Source organism: Heteronotia binoei, chromosome 17, assembly GCF_032191835.1.
Source record: "Heteronotia binoei isolate CCM8104 ecotype False Entrance Well chromosome 17, APGP_CSIRO_Hbin_v1, whole genome shotgun sequence".
Classification (NCBI taxonomy): domain Eukaryota; kingdom Metazoa; phylum Chordata; class Lepidosauria; order Squamata; family Gekkonidae; genus Heteronotia; species Heteronotia binoei.
Window position 1 is genome coordinate 10,626,215 of NC_083239.1, and position 14,031 is coordinate 10,640,245.

A 14,031-nucleotide genomic window follows, 5' to 3' on the forward strand; every position below is an offset into this window, starting at 1 on the left:
AACGTTATCATATCACTTCCAGGTAAAACTTGAAAGTCACAAAAGGTAGCTCTAGGAACCACCAGATAGAGTTTTCAGGAATTCTTAGAGCTGCTCTTGCTCACTAGCCTGGAAGTGATGTAACATTTGTGATGTTCCTGTTGTTGTTTTTCTTGGAGCAAAAGTGGGCGTCAGGGCTTGCTGGAAGGCTCCATAGCAGGAGGGCTAGCAAGCTTACTTGGGGGAGACTGTACTTTGGTCTGCCCTAGTTCTTTATTAACAAGTGGATGGGTAGAGGGCACAAGTATTGGAAACTGTCCCCCCTATGTTTACAGCTACCTGGATAAGCCACATCTGATTCCACAGCAGGGAACTGCCACCAACGGGCCCTTGGGAGTAGCCAATGGGTTACAGAGACAAGGGACAGAGAGTCACACATACGCTACCCCTTTTCTTTCCTCTCATAATGAAGCTACACATGGTAGCCCAAGCCTTCCCTCCCCAACTGAAACCAGTCAGGGAGTCACCAGCCTGGCTTCTCTATACCACCCCAGGATTTGTTACTCTCTTCTCGGAAAAAGAAAAGAGCATATTTCAGATGACTTTGGTCTCCCTCACAAGACACAGGTGCCATCTGCTGAGGATATTCCAATGGGAAAGGCAACTTAATACTGTAATGTTGTGTTAAGATGGAGCTACAGAATTTCCACAATATATGTAAACCAAAAAGGGTTCTTGAATAAATATATTCAAGGAACATTTTGTGACATAGATAAAAGACAAAAAAACCACCCAGTTATATATATATATATATATATATATATTTTAAAAGGATGTATTAAGTGTTGGAAGCTTTGGTCTGAAAAGTTGCTGGGTGTCACAAAAGAATCCAGTGGCACCAAGCATACTGCTTCTCCCCCAAGGGAACCCTCTCCAGTTAAATCACCCAGAATGCAGTGCATACAAAAGTCCACTTATGTTTAGTGGTTATTTAAACCCGAAAGCTCATTAGGAAAAAAGACAGAGGTCATCAGAAGCCAAAGAGGTTGTCGTCTTTTTCGGCCGTCGTGGAATCGACTTTGTTCCAGTCGGTGGGGGAGAGAATTTCAGTGGTCTGGATGTCCTGAGCGGTCAAGCCGATGTCAAGGACGTGAGGGTTCGTTCGAGACTCAGCCAACCTGAAAACGAAAAGGAAAGAAAAAAAAGAGAATTCGGAGGTGACTTGGTACAAAAGGAAAGGAAGAAGTGAGAAACAGACTCAAGACTGCTACTACATCCAAAAGTGGAAGAACATTGATTCTCTCCAAAAGGAGATGTGGACCCAGTAAAAAGAGAAAGACAGGGTGTGAACCCCAGGGGAAGGGGAAAGAAAAGAGACCAAATTTGGAAACGTACATTAGGTCTGGGAACTGAGGCCATGAAGGCCCAAAGAGCATCCTTGACATTTGGTTCTTTAAAAAAAGAACTTCTACTATTTCCTTTGTTTTTTGTTTCTTAAGGGAGTGTTGTAAGCCTGATGCTATAGCTCAGCCATGCATCTGCCAAAGAGGGCTTTTGCCTTCTCATAATCAGGGTCCCAGAAACATCTGGATGGCCACTGCTGAAAACAAGAGGGAGGATTGGAAGGACCCTCAATCTGATCCAATGTAACTCATGGCTGAGACAAAAATTTCAGTCTTAAACTCATTCTAAACCCATTTGGGAACATATTAATTTATAGTAAGGACATTTCTAGGGTGCTTTTCTAAGCGTTCAAAGTAATTCACATATTCTTGTGTTTGGGCTGAGGTACAAACTAGGAGATGCTCACAGTTATATTTGATGGTCTTCACTGTTAGCTCAAAGGAAGGTGTAACTGCTGAGCAGTTTTGCTCAATTACCAGCAGCCTGGTTCATGTCTTGGTTCATATACTGTAATCAGAGATTGGTTTGTTTGCCCATGCTGTTTGAATGCATCCAAATGAATTCAGTGGTGTATGTTTTTATAATTAGACTGCTTCCTTACAGCTGCCTCCCTTCTACCCATCTGCCCTGCCCTCCCACTGTTAAAAGACATACAATTAAAAGGGAGGGGGGAAACTGAGTTGAAACTTTCTACTTAGATGTCTCTGTGTGCCTTCAGTGTATGTCTGCCTGTGAACCTACCTATTCTTGCAATTGATTGTTGCGTTCGCCAACAGATGCCCTGCACTGCATAGGGGCAATGCAATATATCCAATTTTGCTCATTTAAAAGATGTACTACCCTGCACAGGCAAAAAGAGGGGATTCTATTCTTGATAAGTAGATCAAGATTGATAAACCCCAGCAGGTGAGAAAAATACAGGCAATGTGGCTGAGTTTATGCTGCCCTGAGCCCGCTTTGGCGGGGGAAGGCGGGATATAAGAATAAATTTATTATTATTATTATTATGCTCATTGAGATTAATATCAGCTTGGGGGAGATTCCTATGTCGAAAACAGCATGGGGGGAAGGGTTAAATGCTTCTCCCACCGTGGAAGTCCAAATTCCCCAACTCCACAGCTGCTTTTTAACATTAAAAAAAGAAAAGAAAATGCAGGAATGCTGATCACACATAGTTCAGCCTTGACATAGCAACTCTCCAGAGCATGGCTGAACAAATGGGCCAGTTCTAGGGAATTCTTAACAGCATCTCTCTGCTCGTTGTTATGATTAGAAAGAGACAGGAAGGTTATGTTAGTAGTGCCCCAAACACCAGAGAGTGGGGGAAATAAGTTATCTGTGCAAAATGGTACATTCCCCGCCCCCCCAGAGGAGGCTCCAAAGGCCACAGTGCATTTGTAGCACTTAAGCAACAAAAGGTTTGGCCCTGGGGGCTTCCAGGACAGAAGGCCTTCTGGGATATACATGTTAGAACACTGAGTGGAGTCTTGTGTTGAAAACTGCAGTGTCAACTGAAGCTACACTGTTTGTTTGGTGGGGGGGGGGGGTTTGCAGCAAACCCAGTGAGGAAAATAAATCACCTACTTGCTTCTTTAACACCCCAGCACACATGCCTAGGAAACCCCACCAACCCAGGGGAGGCTGCACATATGCAGCTACAGCAAAACCACATCCAAGCTATCTCCTGCTTTGGATTTCAAAGCTCTTTTCCACATCTCAATTAAGTCCCTGGACTGAAAGGGAGGGAGAAGGGTTCATATTTGCTGTTTGCCAATATTTGACGCCTGCTTTCCCAGGCCATTTATCAGGGTTTTCCAGGCAGGCAATACAGCCTGCTCATTCTGAAATCAGTCCCTCCTTTTACCAGCTGGTGGGCAAAATGCTGGCTTTTGCTAAAACAAAACTTCAAAATCCTTCATACGAATGTGTGTCAGGTACATCATTAGCAGCAGCCTGATATTACTGGCCTGCCCAAAAGCGGACCCTAGGGTGGGGGAGCAGATAGAGTGCCACATTGGAACATCTTAATTTTCCTTGACGGGACAACTCATGTAGACAAGCAGCTATGACTGCTCTTCACCACTGTCTGCATGAAAAGCTGGCTGCTCACAGCAGCACACAATGTTCCCAAAGACGCCTGGGATTTAACTCTTTAGGACAGCAGGGCAGTGGCACGGGGATTGGTGATGGCAGCAGCCTTCCTAATCGCTTAGCATCTAACAAGGTCATCCCAGACTTCAGTATTACCAGTGTTTTTCAGGAAACGTTCTCTTGTAGAGTCTTCAAGATTCCTTCATGGCAGTCCTGCTAACCGTAAGCCATGAAAATGCAGTAAGTGCTGAATGCAAACCAGAGGGAATTTAACTCTCTTGTGCCCAGGTGAGAGTCTTGTTTGAGTCAGAACACAGGCTGGATCCTGTCAATCCATTTGGCTAACAGCAGTATTTCCCTCCCTAGTGCAAACATCCTTCTCCAGATGCATGAGGCTTTTGGACAGCTGTTATTCCACTGGAGGAGCAGATCCGCAGGATACATTTGAGAGGAAGTTCAAATGAACCCAAGGAAGAGCCAAGGCTCAGAGCCAAACTGGATGCAATGGCAACGTATCTGGTGACCACCCCCCCCCCCCCCTTGCTATGTTTGGATTTAGGCCATGCAGGCCTTTCTTCATGAGCCATTTTTGCAGTCTGAACTGCCCTCTCGGGCTGCTATTTTTCCTGTAGCTGAGTGGGTGGGTGGGAGATAACTCAGGTGTCCATGCGGTATTTGTATTTTCCCTACCATGGGGAAAATGCCGGTGAATATTGCAAAAACAAGGTGTCAAATCCTTTTCCTACACACTACAGTCCTGATTGGAAGCAGAGCCCCACATGACTGCGGCTGAAAGTTCAAAAGCAGTGGGAGAAACTATACAGTTTGGGCCTCATTAGCAGAGAGAACCCTTTTCTTGGAAAAGGCCCCAGATTCAGTCGCAACATCTCTAGGTAAAAAGTTCCCCAGAAGGTGCTGCTGCAAAAAGACAATAAAGAAACCAGGATTGGACCACGTCAAGCTGGATGAGTCACTGATCCCACCTCTGCATCAACCCAGGATTACTGTTTAACGTCGTATAATGTAAGGGCCAAACCAGCGGTCATTTTGTAGAAAAAATAGGCGGTGGAGCTCATCCAGGAATTGTTATGCAGCTGCAACACTATTCAATGGACAAGGAGGTGGAGCTCTCAGAATGAGGAGGTGGAACTCTCAGAAAGGTTCAGGAGTTGCGCTCCCGTGAGCTCCCATTGAATCTGAGGCCTGGGTCAAACTATACATTGGGGTTATTGATGCGTTGTTCCTCAGATCCAATTGGGGCTTCCCACAGCCACACAGCAGCTGCAGGGAATGGCTCTTAAAAAATAAAGGGCAGTCGAAAAGGTTTGGAAAGTCACAGGAAGGGGAAGAGGCTCCTGCAAGCTTCCCCCCATTTCTGCTGCTCCACATGCACAGAAAACGCCACAGGGCACAGCAGAAACAAAGAAACGGTTCCCTCCCAGTGTCATTTTGGCACAGGAAATGGCTGGTCCTTAACACCTGTGTGAATTGTGCAAGCGTAACTGGAGGTGGGGGCAGAAGTGACACTTGGGTAGAAATAGAATCCCAAAGGGGAGAGTTGTCTTGGTATGGGAGGAGGCCATGAGGGTGGATGACTCACAGAGACTTTGTGGGGGTGAGGGGGGGGGGCTCATAAAATGCCACAGCCAGCTCTAAAGTTGTACACAAGCTCCTGTCAAAACCATCCCTTAAAACCTAACGACCACATTTTATAATACTGGAAAAGAGAATTCTGAAAGTTGAGCATCTAGTGAATTTCTGCCTGTCCTGTTTGCTGGGAAGACGGATGGTTTGTTCCACTGGGATTCATCTTGCGTATGTTTTTAATTTTATGCCACTGAGGAAGACTAGATAGATGTCCGGCAATCAACCTTCTCTAAAACAACAACAAAAACCACAAAAGCATAGCCAGCTTTAAGAGGGGATTGGATAAAAATATGGAGCAGAGGTCCATCAGTGGCTATTAGCCACAGTATATATGTGTGTGTGTATATGTGTGTATATGTATGTATGTGTGTGTGTGTATGTATATATACACACACACACACACACACATATATTGGCCACTGTGTGACACAGAGTGTTGGACTGGATGGGCCATTGGCCTGATCCAACATGGCTTCTCTTCTGTTCTTATGTGACAAAGACTGTTGGACTGGAGGGGCCATTAGCCTGATCCAACATGGCTTTTCTTATGTTCTTATGTGACACAGAGTGTTCGACTGGATGGGCCACTGGCTTGATCCAACATGGCTTCTCTTCTGTTCTTATGTGACACAGAGTGTTCGAATGGATGGGCCATTGGCCTGATCCAACATGGCTTCTCTTCTGTTCTTATGCGACACAGAGTGTTGGACTGGATGGGCCACTGGCTTGATCCAACAGGGCTTCTCTTATGTTCTTATGTGACACAGAGTGTTGGACTGGATGGGCCATTGGCCTGAACCAACATGGCTTCTCTTCTGTTCTTATGTGACACAGAGTGTTGGACTGGATGGGCCATTGGCTTGATCCAACATGGCTTCTCTTATGATCTTATGTTCAAAAACATGTTGATGATAAACACCATACTTTGAAAATGGATATCTGTACTGTCTAAAAAATGTTCATCATTACTTTGGCTTCAACAGAGGTTCTGAGCTTTAATTCAACACACTTGCCAACACTGTTAAAAACAAATATTTATAAAAATTGTTTTTAACAGCTCATTGTGGCTTTTAAATAAACTCCTATGTATGCAAACTTCTGAATTTCTTCCTTTAGGGTCTGGTTCTCTTACCTACATACAGTAATTAATATTTTAACACCCTCAAGACTAGACTACTGACAAATGCTCTTCATGTGGGAACCCTTGAAAAGTGTCTGAGAACAAAAATGGGTTCTGAAAATGGCTGCGCATGGATTGGAGTGGGGCCCTTTCAGTACAACAGTTAATTGTGCAACGACATTATTGGCTTCAAGTGAGTTTCCAGATCCAGTTTCCAAATGCTGGTTTGTACTCTGAAAAGCCCTAACAAAGGAATGGGTTCCCAGAATATCTAAGGGACTGCCAGCCCCTATAGAAACCACCTATGCCTCTGCTGAGAGTGCCAATACAGTGTACAGATACATCATTCAGGGGAGGGATGGTGGCTCAGTGGTAGAGCATATGCTTGGGAAGCAGAAGGTCCCAGGTTCAATCCCCGGCATCTCCAAAAAAGGGTCCAGGCAAAGAGGTGTGAAAAACCTCAGCTTGAGACCCTGGAGAGCCGCTGCCAGTCTGAGCAGACAAGACTGACTTTGATGGACCAAGTGTCTGATTCAGTATAAGGCAGCTTCATATGTTCATCATGGGGAGATCTCACATGAGATCTCGCCGTATGAACCCCAGAGAGCGCTGAGGTCAGCAGGGAAGAACCTGCTGACTATCCCCGGGCCAAAAGAGGTAAAACTCCAGAGTACCCGTACTTGGGCTTTCTCTGTTATGGCTCCACAGCTGTGGAATCAGCTCCCAGAAGAAATGCGGGCCCTTCGGGACTTCGAACAGTTCCACAGGGCCTGCAAGACCACCTTGTTCCGAATGGCCTTCACCAGCTGAAACTGCTAAACTGCTAAGCAAACTTGTTAGCAATCATAGCACCAAATACATTAATGTCTTTTTAGAATTTTAATAGATTTTAATCAATTGTAATTAAATTGTTATTTATTATTATTATTATTGTACAATGTATGCATTAAGTTTTGTTGTTAGCCGCCCTGAGCCGCTTCGGCGGGGAGGGCGGGATACAAATAAAATGTGACTGACTGACTGACTGAGTTTCACTTAAATCCCACTGCCACAATTACTGAAGTATCGACATGCACTAGCCGTCTTCCCACCCCACCCCTCAAGAGGAGGGAGCCTGTCCATCACTAAGCATCCAGAAATGACAACCTTGCAGATCAACAGTATTTTCACTTGTGAAAATGCCACGCAGTGCAGCACAAACACACAGTCTTTAAGAGCCGTCACCTTCCAAACAGATATTATAACAGTCTGCCATTCCCACTGGAAAATTTAATCAGCAAGGTAATCATTATCATCTTCTGGGGGGTTCTTTTGGAGAAAAGATATATCTGTGCAATTATTATTTTTTTTTTTAAAAAACGCTAGAAGGGATATTTTCAAGTTATCTGTATGGCAAGAAGCGCAACTGAAACATGACAACGGGGACAGCTCGAGTGAGAAAGTGACAGATTCTCAGCGCCTGAACGGAGAGTAATAAGAGGCTGCAGAGAAGAGATCCCAGATCTGAAAGTCATCTTAACATGCTTGAATGACGGACTCACATAGCATTGGAGGTGACAGCACCATTTTAAAGGAACATCCTTTGGGATCATGAGCTCGTCCTAATTCATGTTCACCTGCCTGCCATTTCGTTTCTGAATGGAATCTTTTTTTCAGGTCACAGCTAGCTGACCAGTCTGAAGGAGCAGGGTGTCCAAAATAATGCTCTTGAGGGTCCCCAGTATGGCCTACGGCAGCCTTGCTATACTATATTACTTAGGAACATACAAAGAGCCCTGCTGGATGAGACCAGTGGTTCATTTAGTCATAGCTGGTCTTGAGGACAAAAGGAGATTGAGGAAGAATCGCACTGCTACAGCACCAACCCCAAATCAGACTTTTCCCTGCAGCCACTGTGGCCGGATCTGCCTGTCCCGCATTGGTCTTGTCAGCCACCAGCGAGCCTGCAGCAGACGTGGACTACTGCATCCTTCTTAAATCTTCGTTCGCGAAGTCAAGCCGAGAGAGAGAGAGAGAGAGGAGGATCAACTAACAGGGCAGGGAGGCCAAAGTCTACCTCCTTGTCCTATAGATGTCAATCCCTTCCTTCTTCCATGGCGATCAGGAGGACAGCATACAAAGTTCTTCCCTCCTTCATTTTCCCTTCACACCCCTTCCTATCTTGTGAAGTACGTTAGGCTGAGAATGTGTGACCCAGGATGACCTAGTGAGCTTCACTAAACAGAACTGGAACCCAGGTCTTTCCGGACCTAGTCTGATGCCCTAATCACTGCTACACACTTCTTCTCACTGTCCAGTCAAGGTGCCATACGCAACTCGTAAGAGATCCACTACTGGAACAGCCTCCCTTTGCCAAGTATATCACCTCACGTGCTTACAGAAAGATTGTGTTTGCAGCAGGGAATCTCATCTATCGAGAAACGGACTCTGGTTCACTAACGGCTTCCCCCCACTTGTTATACCCTGTTCTCCCATCAACCCTTGCTTTGGGAACATGGTGCCCATTCTTTCCTTGCCTTCAAAATCACCTGCCTGGCTTGGTAAGAAGGCAGGCTCAAGTGATCCTTTCCTTACCAAGGTCAGAAGAAGAAGATATTGGATTTATATCCCGCCCTCCACTCCGAAGAGTCTCAGAGCGGCTCACAATCTCCTTTCCCTTCCTCCCCCACAACAGACACCCTGTGAGGTAGATGAAGATATTGGATTTATATCCCGCACTCCACTCTGAAGAGTCTCAGAGCGGCTCACAATCTCCTTTCCCTTCCCCCCCCCCCCCCCCCGCACAACAGACACCCTGTGAGGTAGATGAAGATATTGGATTTATATCCGGCCCTCCACTCCAAAGAGTCTCAGAGCGGCTCACAATCTCCTTTCCCTTCCTCCCCCACAACAGACACCCTGTGAGGTGGGTGGGGCTGGAGAGGGCTCTCACAGCAGCTGCCCTTTCAAGGACAACCTCTGCCAGAGCTATGGCTGACCCAAGGCCATGCTAGCAGGTGCAAGTGGAGGAGTGGGGAATCAAACCCGGTTCTCCCAGATAAGAGTCCGCACACTTAACCACTACACCAAACTGGCTCTCCACACCAAACTGGCTCAAGCATGCACTGCAGAGTTATGAGGGCCCAGGCGGTTGGAAGAGTTGGGTGGGGGGGGGCAAAGCGCAAACATTGGACAAGTTGTTACTCTATCTGCAGGTCCTCTAGCTGACCTCATTAAGAAAGAAGGAAGAGGCGTCGTGGCCTTCACTTCTTTCTCAGAGTGCGAGTGACCGCTGCTTGGATTTTCTGCAAAATGCCTCCCCCTGCAGGTGGGGAGATGAATATGCAAGAGGATAGTTTGGGGTGTCTGTAGTAAAAGCACCACATTTGAACCCAGTATTACCTTAAAGACCACCAAAAACCTTCCCCAGCTTTCATGAATCAAAGCTCATTTCATCAGATACCAAGACACTATCCGATGAAGTGAGCTTTGGCTCATGAAAGCTTATACCCTGGGAAACGTTCACGGTTTAAAGCGCTGCTAGACTTGAATTTTGTTCTAAAGTGCACCAAATGGTTCAAGCACACTGCAGAATAGCATTCCTTCCACCTATACCTGAGCACTGCCACACACAGGGATTGCTTCTACTGCCACTCGCTATTGCCCTGAGGTGACATTTTCAGCCAGCCTGCATTGTTTAGGGAGTTTAACTCCCCACCGTACACACAAATTAGATTCTGCCCTAAGAAGTTATCAAAATATTTGACTTCGTTGGGGCGGCTGCAAATCCCACCGTTCCATTAGCCAAACAGAGCAGCACTGACCAGGGATCAGGCTGCAGGAGCTGATTTAGATTAGAAGTAATTTTTTCCTTAAAATACACACACAAAACAAAAGCCCTCACTAATCAACTCTGGTTTCCTGGGGCAGGCCTCTAGCGGGAAGAAACTCGCGAAACAAATGATCATAATTACCTTGAAAAGGCTTCATCCAGTCCGTCGTCCATTGCCTTTAAAACAAAAGAATGGGGAGGGGGGGAACCAAGAGGCAATGAATGAGAGAGCTATGTAGTCAGCACACAAGCATTAAACAGCTTGCTTGCATTGATAACAAAGGGGGACCCTGAGCTTGCAAAACAGACTCATGGAGACCTTGGAGTTACTCAAAAGTTTTTGGGCCATCCCCTGAGATACGTACCAGAATAAAGTTCTCCCAGACAAACAGGCTGTCTGCTGCCAACATTCCTCTGCAATGTGCTAGGAGTGGTGGTGGGTATGTTTTAGGGCTCGCTAATTCAGGGCAATGGGAAAAAAAACCAATAGGCTTGGCCAGCCACCAGCACGAGCTGAGAGTATGCTAAAATATTCCCCAGAATCCCTTGCAAGGCACAGGGGAATCCTCGGCTGGTAATTTGGCTTTTCTTTTTAGAAAGGAAATTGGAAAGCTGCCAACCGGGAAGAGCACTTGCTTCCTAACTGGATTCAAAAATTGAGGAAATTGGAAACTTCTTTCAGCGTTTCCAAGGAACAGGGAATGGGGACGTGAGCACCAAACAAGTCTCCAAAGTTAGTCAAGAGTACCCTCCATGAAACATGTCCAAAGACCACAGTAAAGTGCTCTTTGTGGCTGATCACAGCTGTGAAACAATCCCACCCAGGTGGCATGGCATAATGGATAGACTAGAGTGTCAGACTGGGATCCTAGGAAAGCAGAGTTTGAATCCACATTCCACCATAGAAGCTGGCTGGGTGGCCTTGTACCATTTACATTCTCTCAGCCTAACCTATCTCACAGGCTACTGTGAGAAAAGAGAGGAAGGGAGAACAATCTTCTTAGCCGCTCTGAATCTCCACTGCAGAGAAAAGGAGGACATAAAACATATCCAAATGTATGCATCCACCCCAGGAGGCACATCAAAGTACTCATGACTATGTATTTTTCTTTTAAGACTTTCAAGTCCTTTTAATACCTTCATCTGGTTGCTTGAATTGAGGCAGCAGAGGGGGTGAAAGATCTGGGTACATCAAGTTGCAGTATCAACCAGAATTTTAAATGGAAAGCCACCTTGTACTGGAACTATTTGAACGTACTTATTTGCAGAAAGGATGCAACTAGGGGGCCACTCCCGCCTGCAACCTCTCCACCAAGGCCCTGGTCTTTGGAAGAAGAGGTGGCCGCTGCTCCAGTGCTGAGGTCAGTGCCTGGTCCAGCCCCGCCCCCACCCTCCTTCATGCACAGAGGGGTGCTGACAATTAGGAGAGAGGGCGGGTATTCAGCTGAGGAACCCACTAGATTAGCCCCTCTGTCAGGCCGTAGCAGAGAGATAGGTTGTATGGGTCAGAGTCCACCCCATCAGACACCTTCTCAGCCCAGACAGCTGTCCTGCCCACCCCCCAGTGAGCAGGTGTGCTCCCACCTAAGAGACATCCTCAGCCCCCACTGCTCATACCTGGATTCAGCCTTGGTCAACCTCCCCCTGCTAGGCTATCCCACTCTGGACCTTGGGCAGTAAAGGGACCTCTGTCTCCCTCTCTGTCCTGAATGTTTTATTTATTTATTTATTTCTCAGCGATATATCCCGCCCTCCCCGCCGAAGCAGGCTCGGGGCGGCTCACAACAGTCAAACTAAAACAATATAACAGTAAATAAATAATTAAAGTTTTAACAATTAATTAATACCGATTAGATCATTTTAAAACCGTTTAAAATGATTTAAAAACAATTTTGGTGCTAGTGTTGATTTCATTAAGTTCAGCGAGGTTGGCCATCTACTTATACTATAATTCCGCTAAAGGCAAGTTGAAATAGGACTGTTTTACAGGCCTTGCGGAACTGAGCAAGGTCCCGCAAGGCCCTTACTTCTTCTGGAAGTTGGTTCCACCAGCGGGGGGGGAGGGGGGCGCAATTGAGAAGGCTCTTTCTCTTTTGGGTTTCCGGGGGTGGGCTCCAGGGGTACCTGAGCCACCACTTGTCCTCCTTCTAAAGCCAGGCATGAGGTCTCACTAGGAGCTGGTTTCCTTAGCTGAAGAACCTCAACCCCCGCTGTGGGATATTTTAACACCCATGGGACTGAGGGGAAGGGTTGGCCACTCCCAGAATCCATCTTCACAACTGGGTGATCATCTCCTGGGCACAAAGGAGAGTGCCACCCTCTGAACCCGAGTCACCAGAGGGAGGCGAGTGGGTGGCTACCTTCCGAGCCAGAGGAGAAGGGTCAACTGTGATTCCCCAGAGAGCACTTTCCTGGAACTACCTGCCAATCCTCACCAAACTTAGAGGGCAGGAAGAGTGACGGCACAGGGAGATTCTCTGCAAATCTGATGCCTCTATCTTGTCGAGGGGTGTGTGTGTTCTGTTTGACACAGTCCTGAACTTGCAGCTGTCATTTCCCCAGAGTGTGCTTTCCTGGGGCACCCGCTTTTGGAGGGGCACAACTTGGCCGTCCCACAGCCAATCCTCACCAAACATGGAGGCATGTAGAAGAGCATCCCATGGAGGTACTCTGTGAGTTTGATGCCTCTCACTTGCAGGGAGTCTGTTTGACACAGTCATAAACCTGCGGCTGTGATTTCCCCAGAGAGTGCTTTTCTGGGTCACCTGCTTTGGGGGCAGAAATACTCAAAGCTTCCTATAGTCAATCTTCACCAAGCTTGGAGGACAGGTAGAGAGGCATCCCTGTGAGTTTGATGTCTCTAGTTTGCAGGGGATCCATCTGACACACTCCTAAATGAGCACTTTCCTGGGGGCATATGCTTTGGGTGGCTCCCTAAATCTAATTTTCACCAAACTTGAACAGCAGGTAGAAGAGAGTTGGCTAGATGCGCACTGCGAGTTTGGCATCTCTCGCCCGCAGGAGGGCCATTCTACCACATCCTGAAGTCACAAACCAGTTCGTTAAACTGAAAGGTTTGTGGAACCACCACTAACCACCGTTTTCCTGGTTCATGCCCATCCCTACTCAAAGCCACCACCGAGAACAACTTATGTCTCATTTAAACATCAAGTGAGAAACAATCATATGGATTGGGCCCAGCAGCTCACCAGCAACTGTCAGGGGAGGGACGGTAGCTCAGTGGTAGAGCATCTGCTTGGGAAGCAGAAGGTCCCAGGTTCAATCCCTGGCATTTCCAACTAAAAGGGTCCAGGCAAATAAGTGTGAAAAACCTCAGCTTGAGACGCTGGAGAGCCGCTGCCAGTCTGAGTAGACTAGACTGATTTTAGGGAGGGACGGTGGCTCAGTGGTAGAGCATCTGCTTGGGAAGCAGAAGGTCCCAGGTTCAATCCCTGGCATTTCCAACTAAAAAGGGTCCAGGCAAGTAGGTGTGAAAAACCTCAGCTTGAGACCCTGGAGAGCCGCTGCTAGTTTGAGTAGACAATACTGACTTTAGGGAGGGACAGTGGCTCAGCGGTAGAGCATCTGCTTGGGAAGCAGAAGGTCCCAGGTTCAATCCCTGGCATTTCCAACTAAAAAGGGTCCAGGCAAATAGGTGTGGAAAAAACCCCTCAGCTTGAGACCCTGGAGAGCCGCTGCCAGTCTGAGTAGACAAGACTGACTTTGATGGACCAAGGGTCTGATTCAGTGAAGGCAGCTTCATATGTAGGAGGGATGGTGGCTCAGTGGTAGAGCATCTGCTTGGGAAGCAGAAGGTCCCAGGTTCAATCCCTGGCATCTCCAAAAAAGGGTCCAGGCAAATAGGTGTGAAAAACCTCAGCTTGAGACCCTGGAGAACCGCTGCCAGTCTGAGAAGACAATACTGACTTTGATGGACCAAAGGTCTGATTCAGTAGAAGGCAGCTTCATATGTTCATAT

The 14,031-nt window shown here is 46.9% G+C and overlaps 1 protein-coding gene across 1 annotated transcript in view; it reads right to left on the reverse strand.

The window, feature by feature from the left end:
- Positions 1-944: 944 nt before the first annotated feature.
- The window catches only part of LDLRAP1 (low density lipoprotein receptor adaptor protein 1), a 94,297-nt gene continuing 81,210 nt past the window's right edge, over positions 945-14,031 (reverse strand). The window contains exons 8-9 of the mRNA XM_060257551.1: positions 10,195-10,229; positions 945-1,157 (exon numbers count right to left, since the gene is read on the reverse strand). Of these exons, the coding sequence (XP_060113534.1) occupies positions 1,010-1,157; positions 10,195-10,229 (183 nt within the window). The 3' untranslated portion in view covers positions 945-1,009. The remainder of the gene's footprint in view (positions 1,158-10,194; positions 10,230-14,031) is intronic.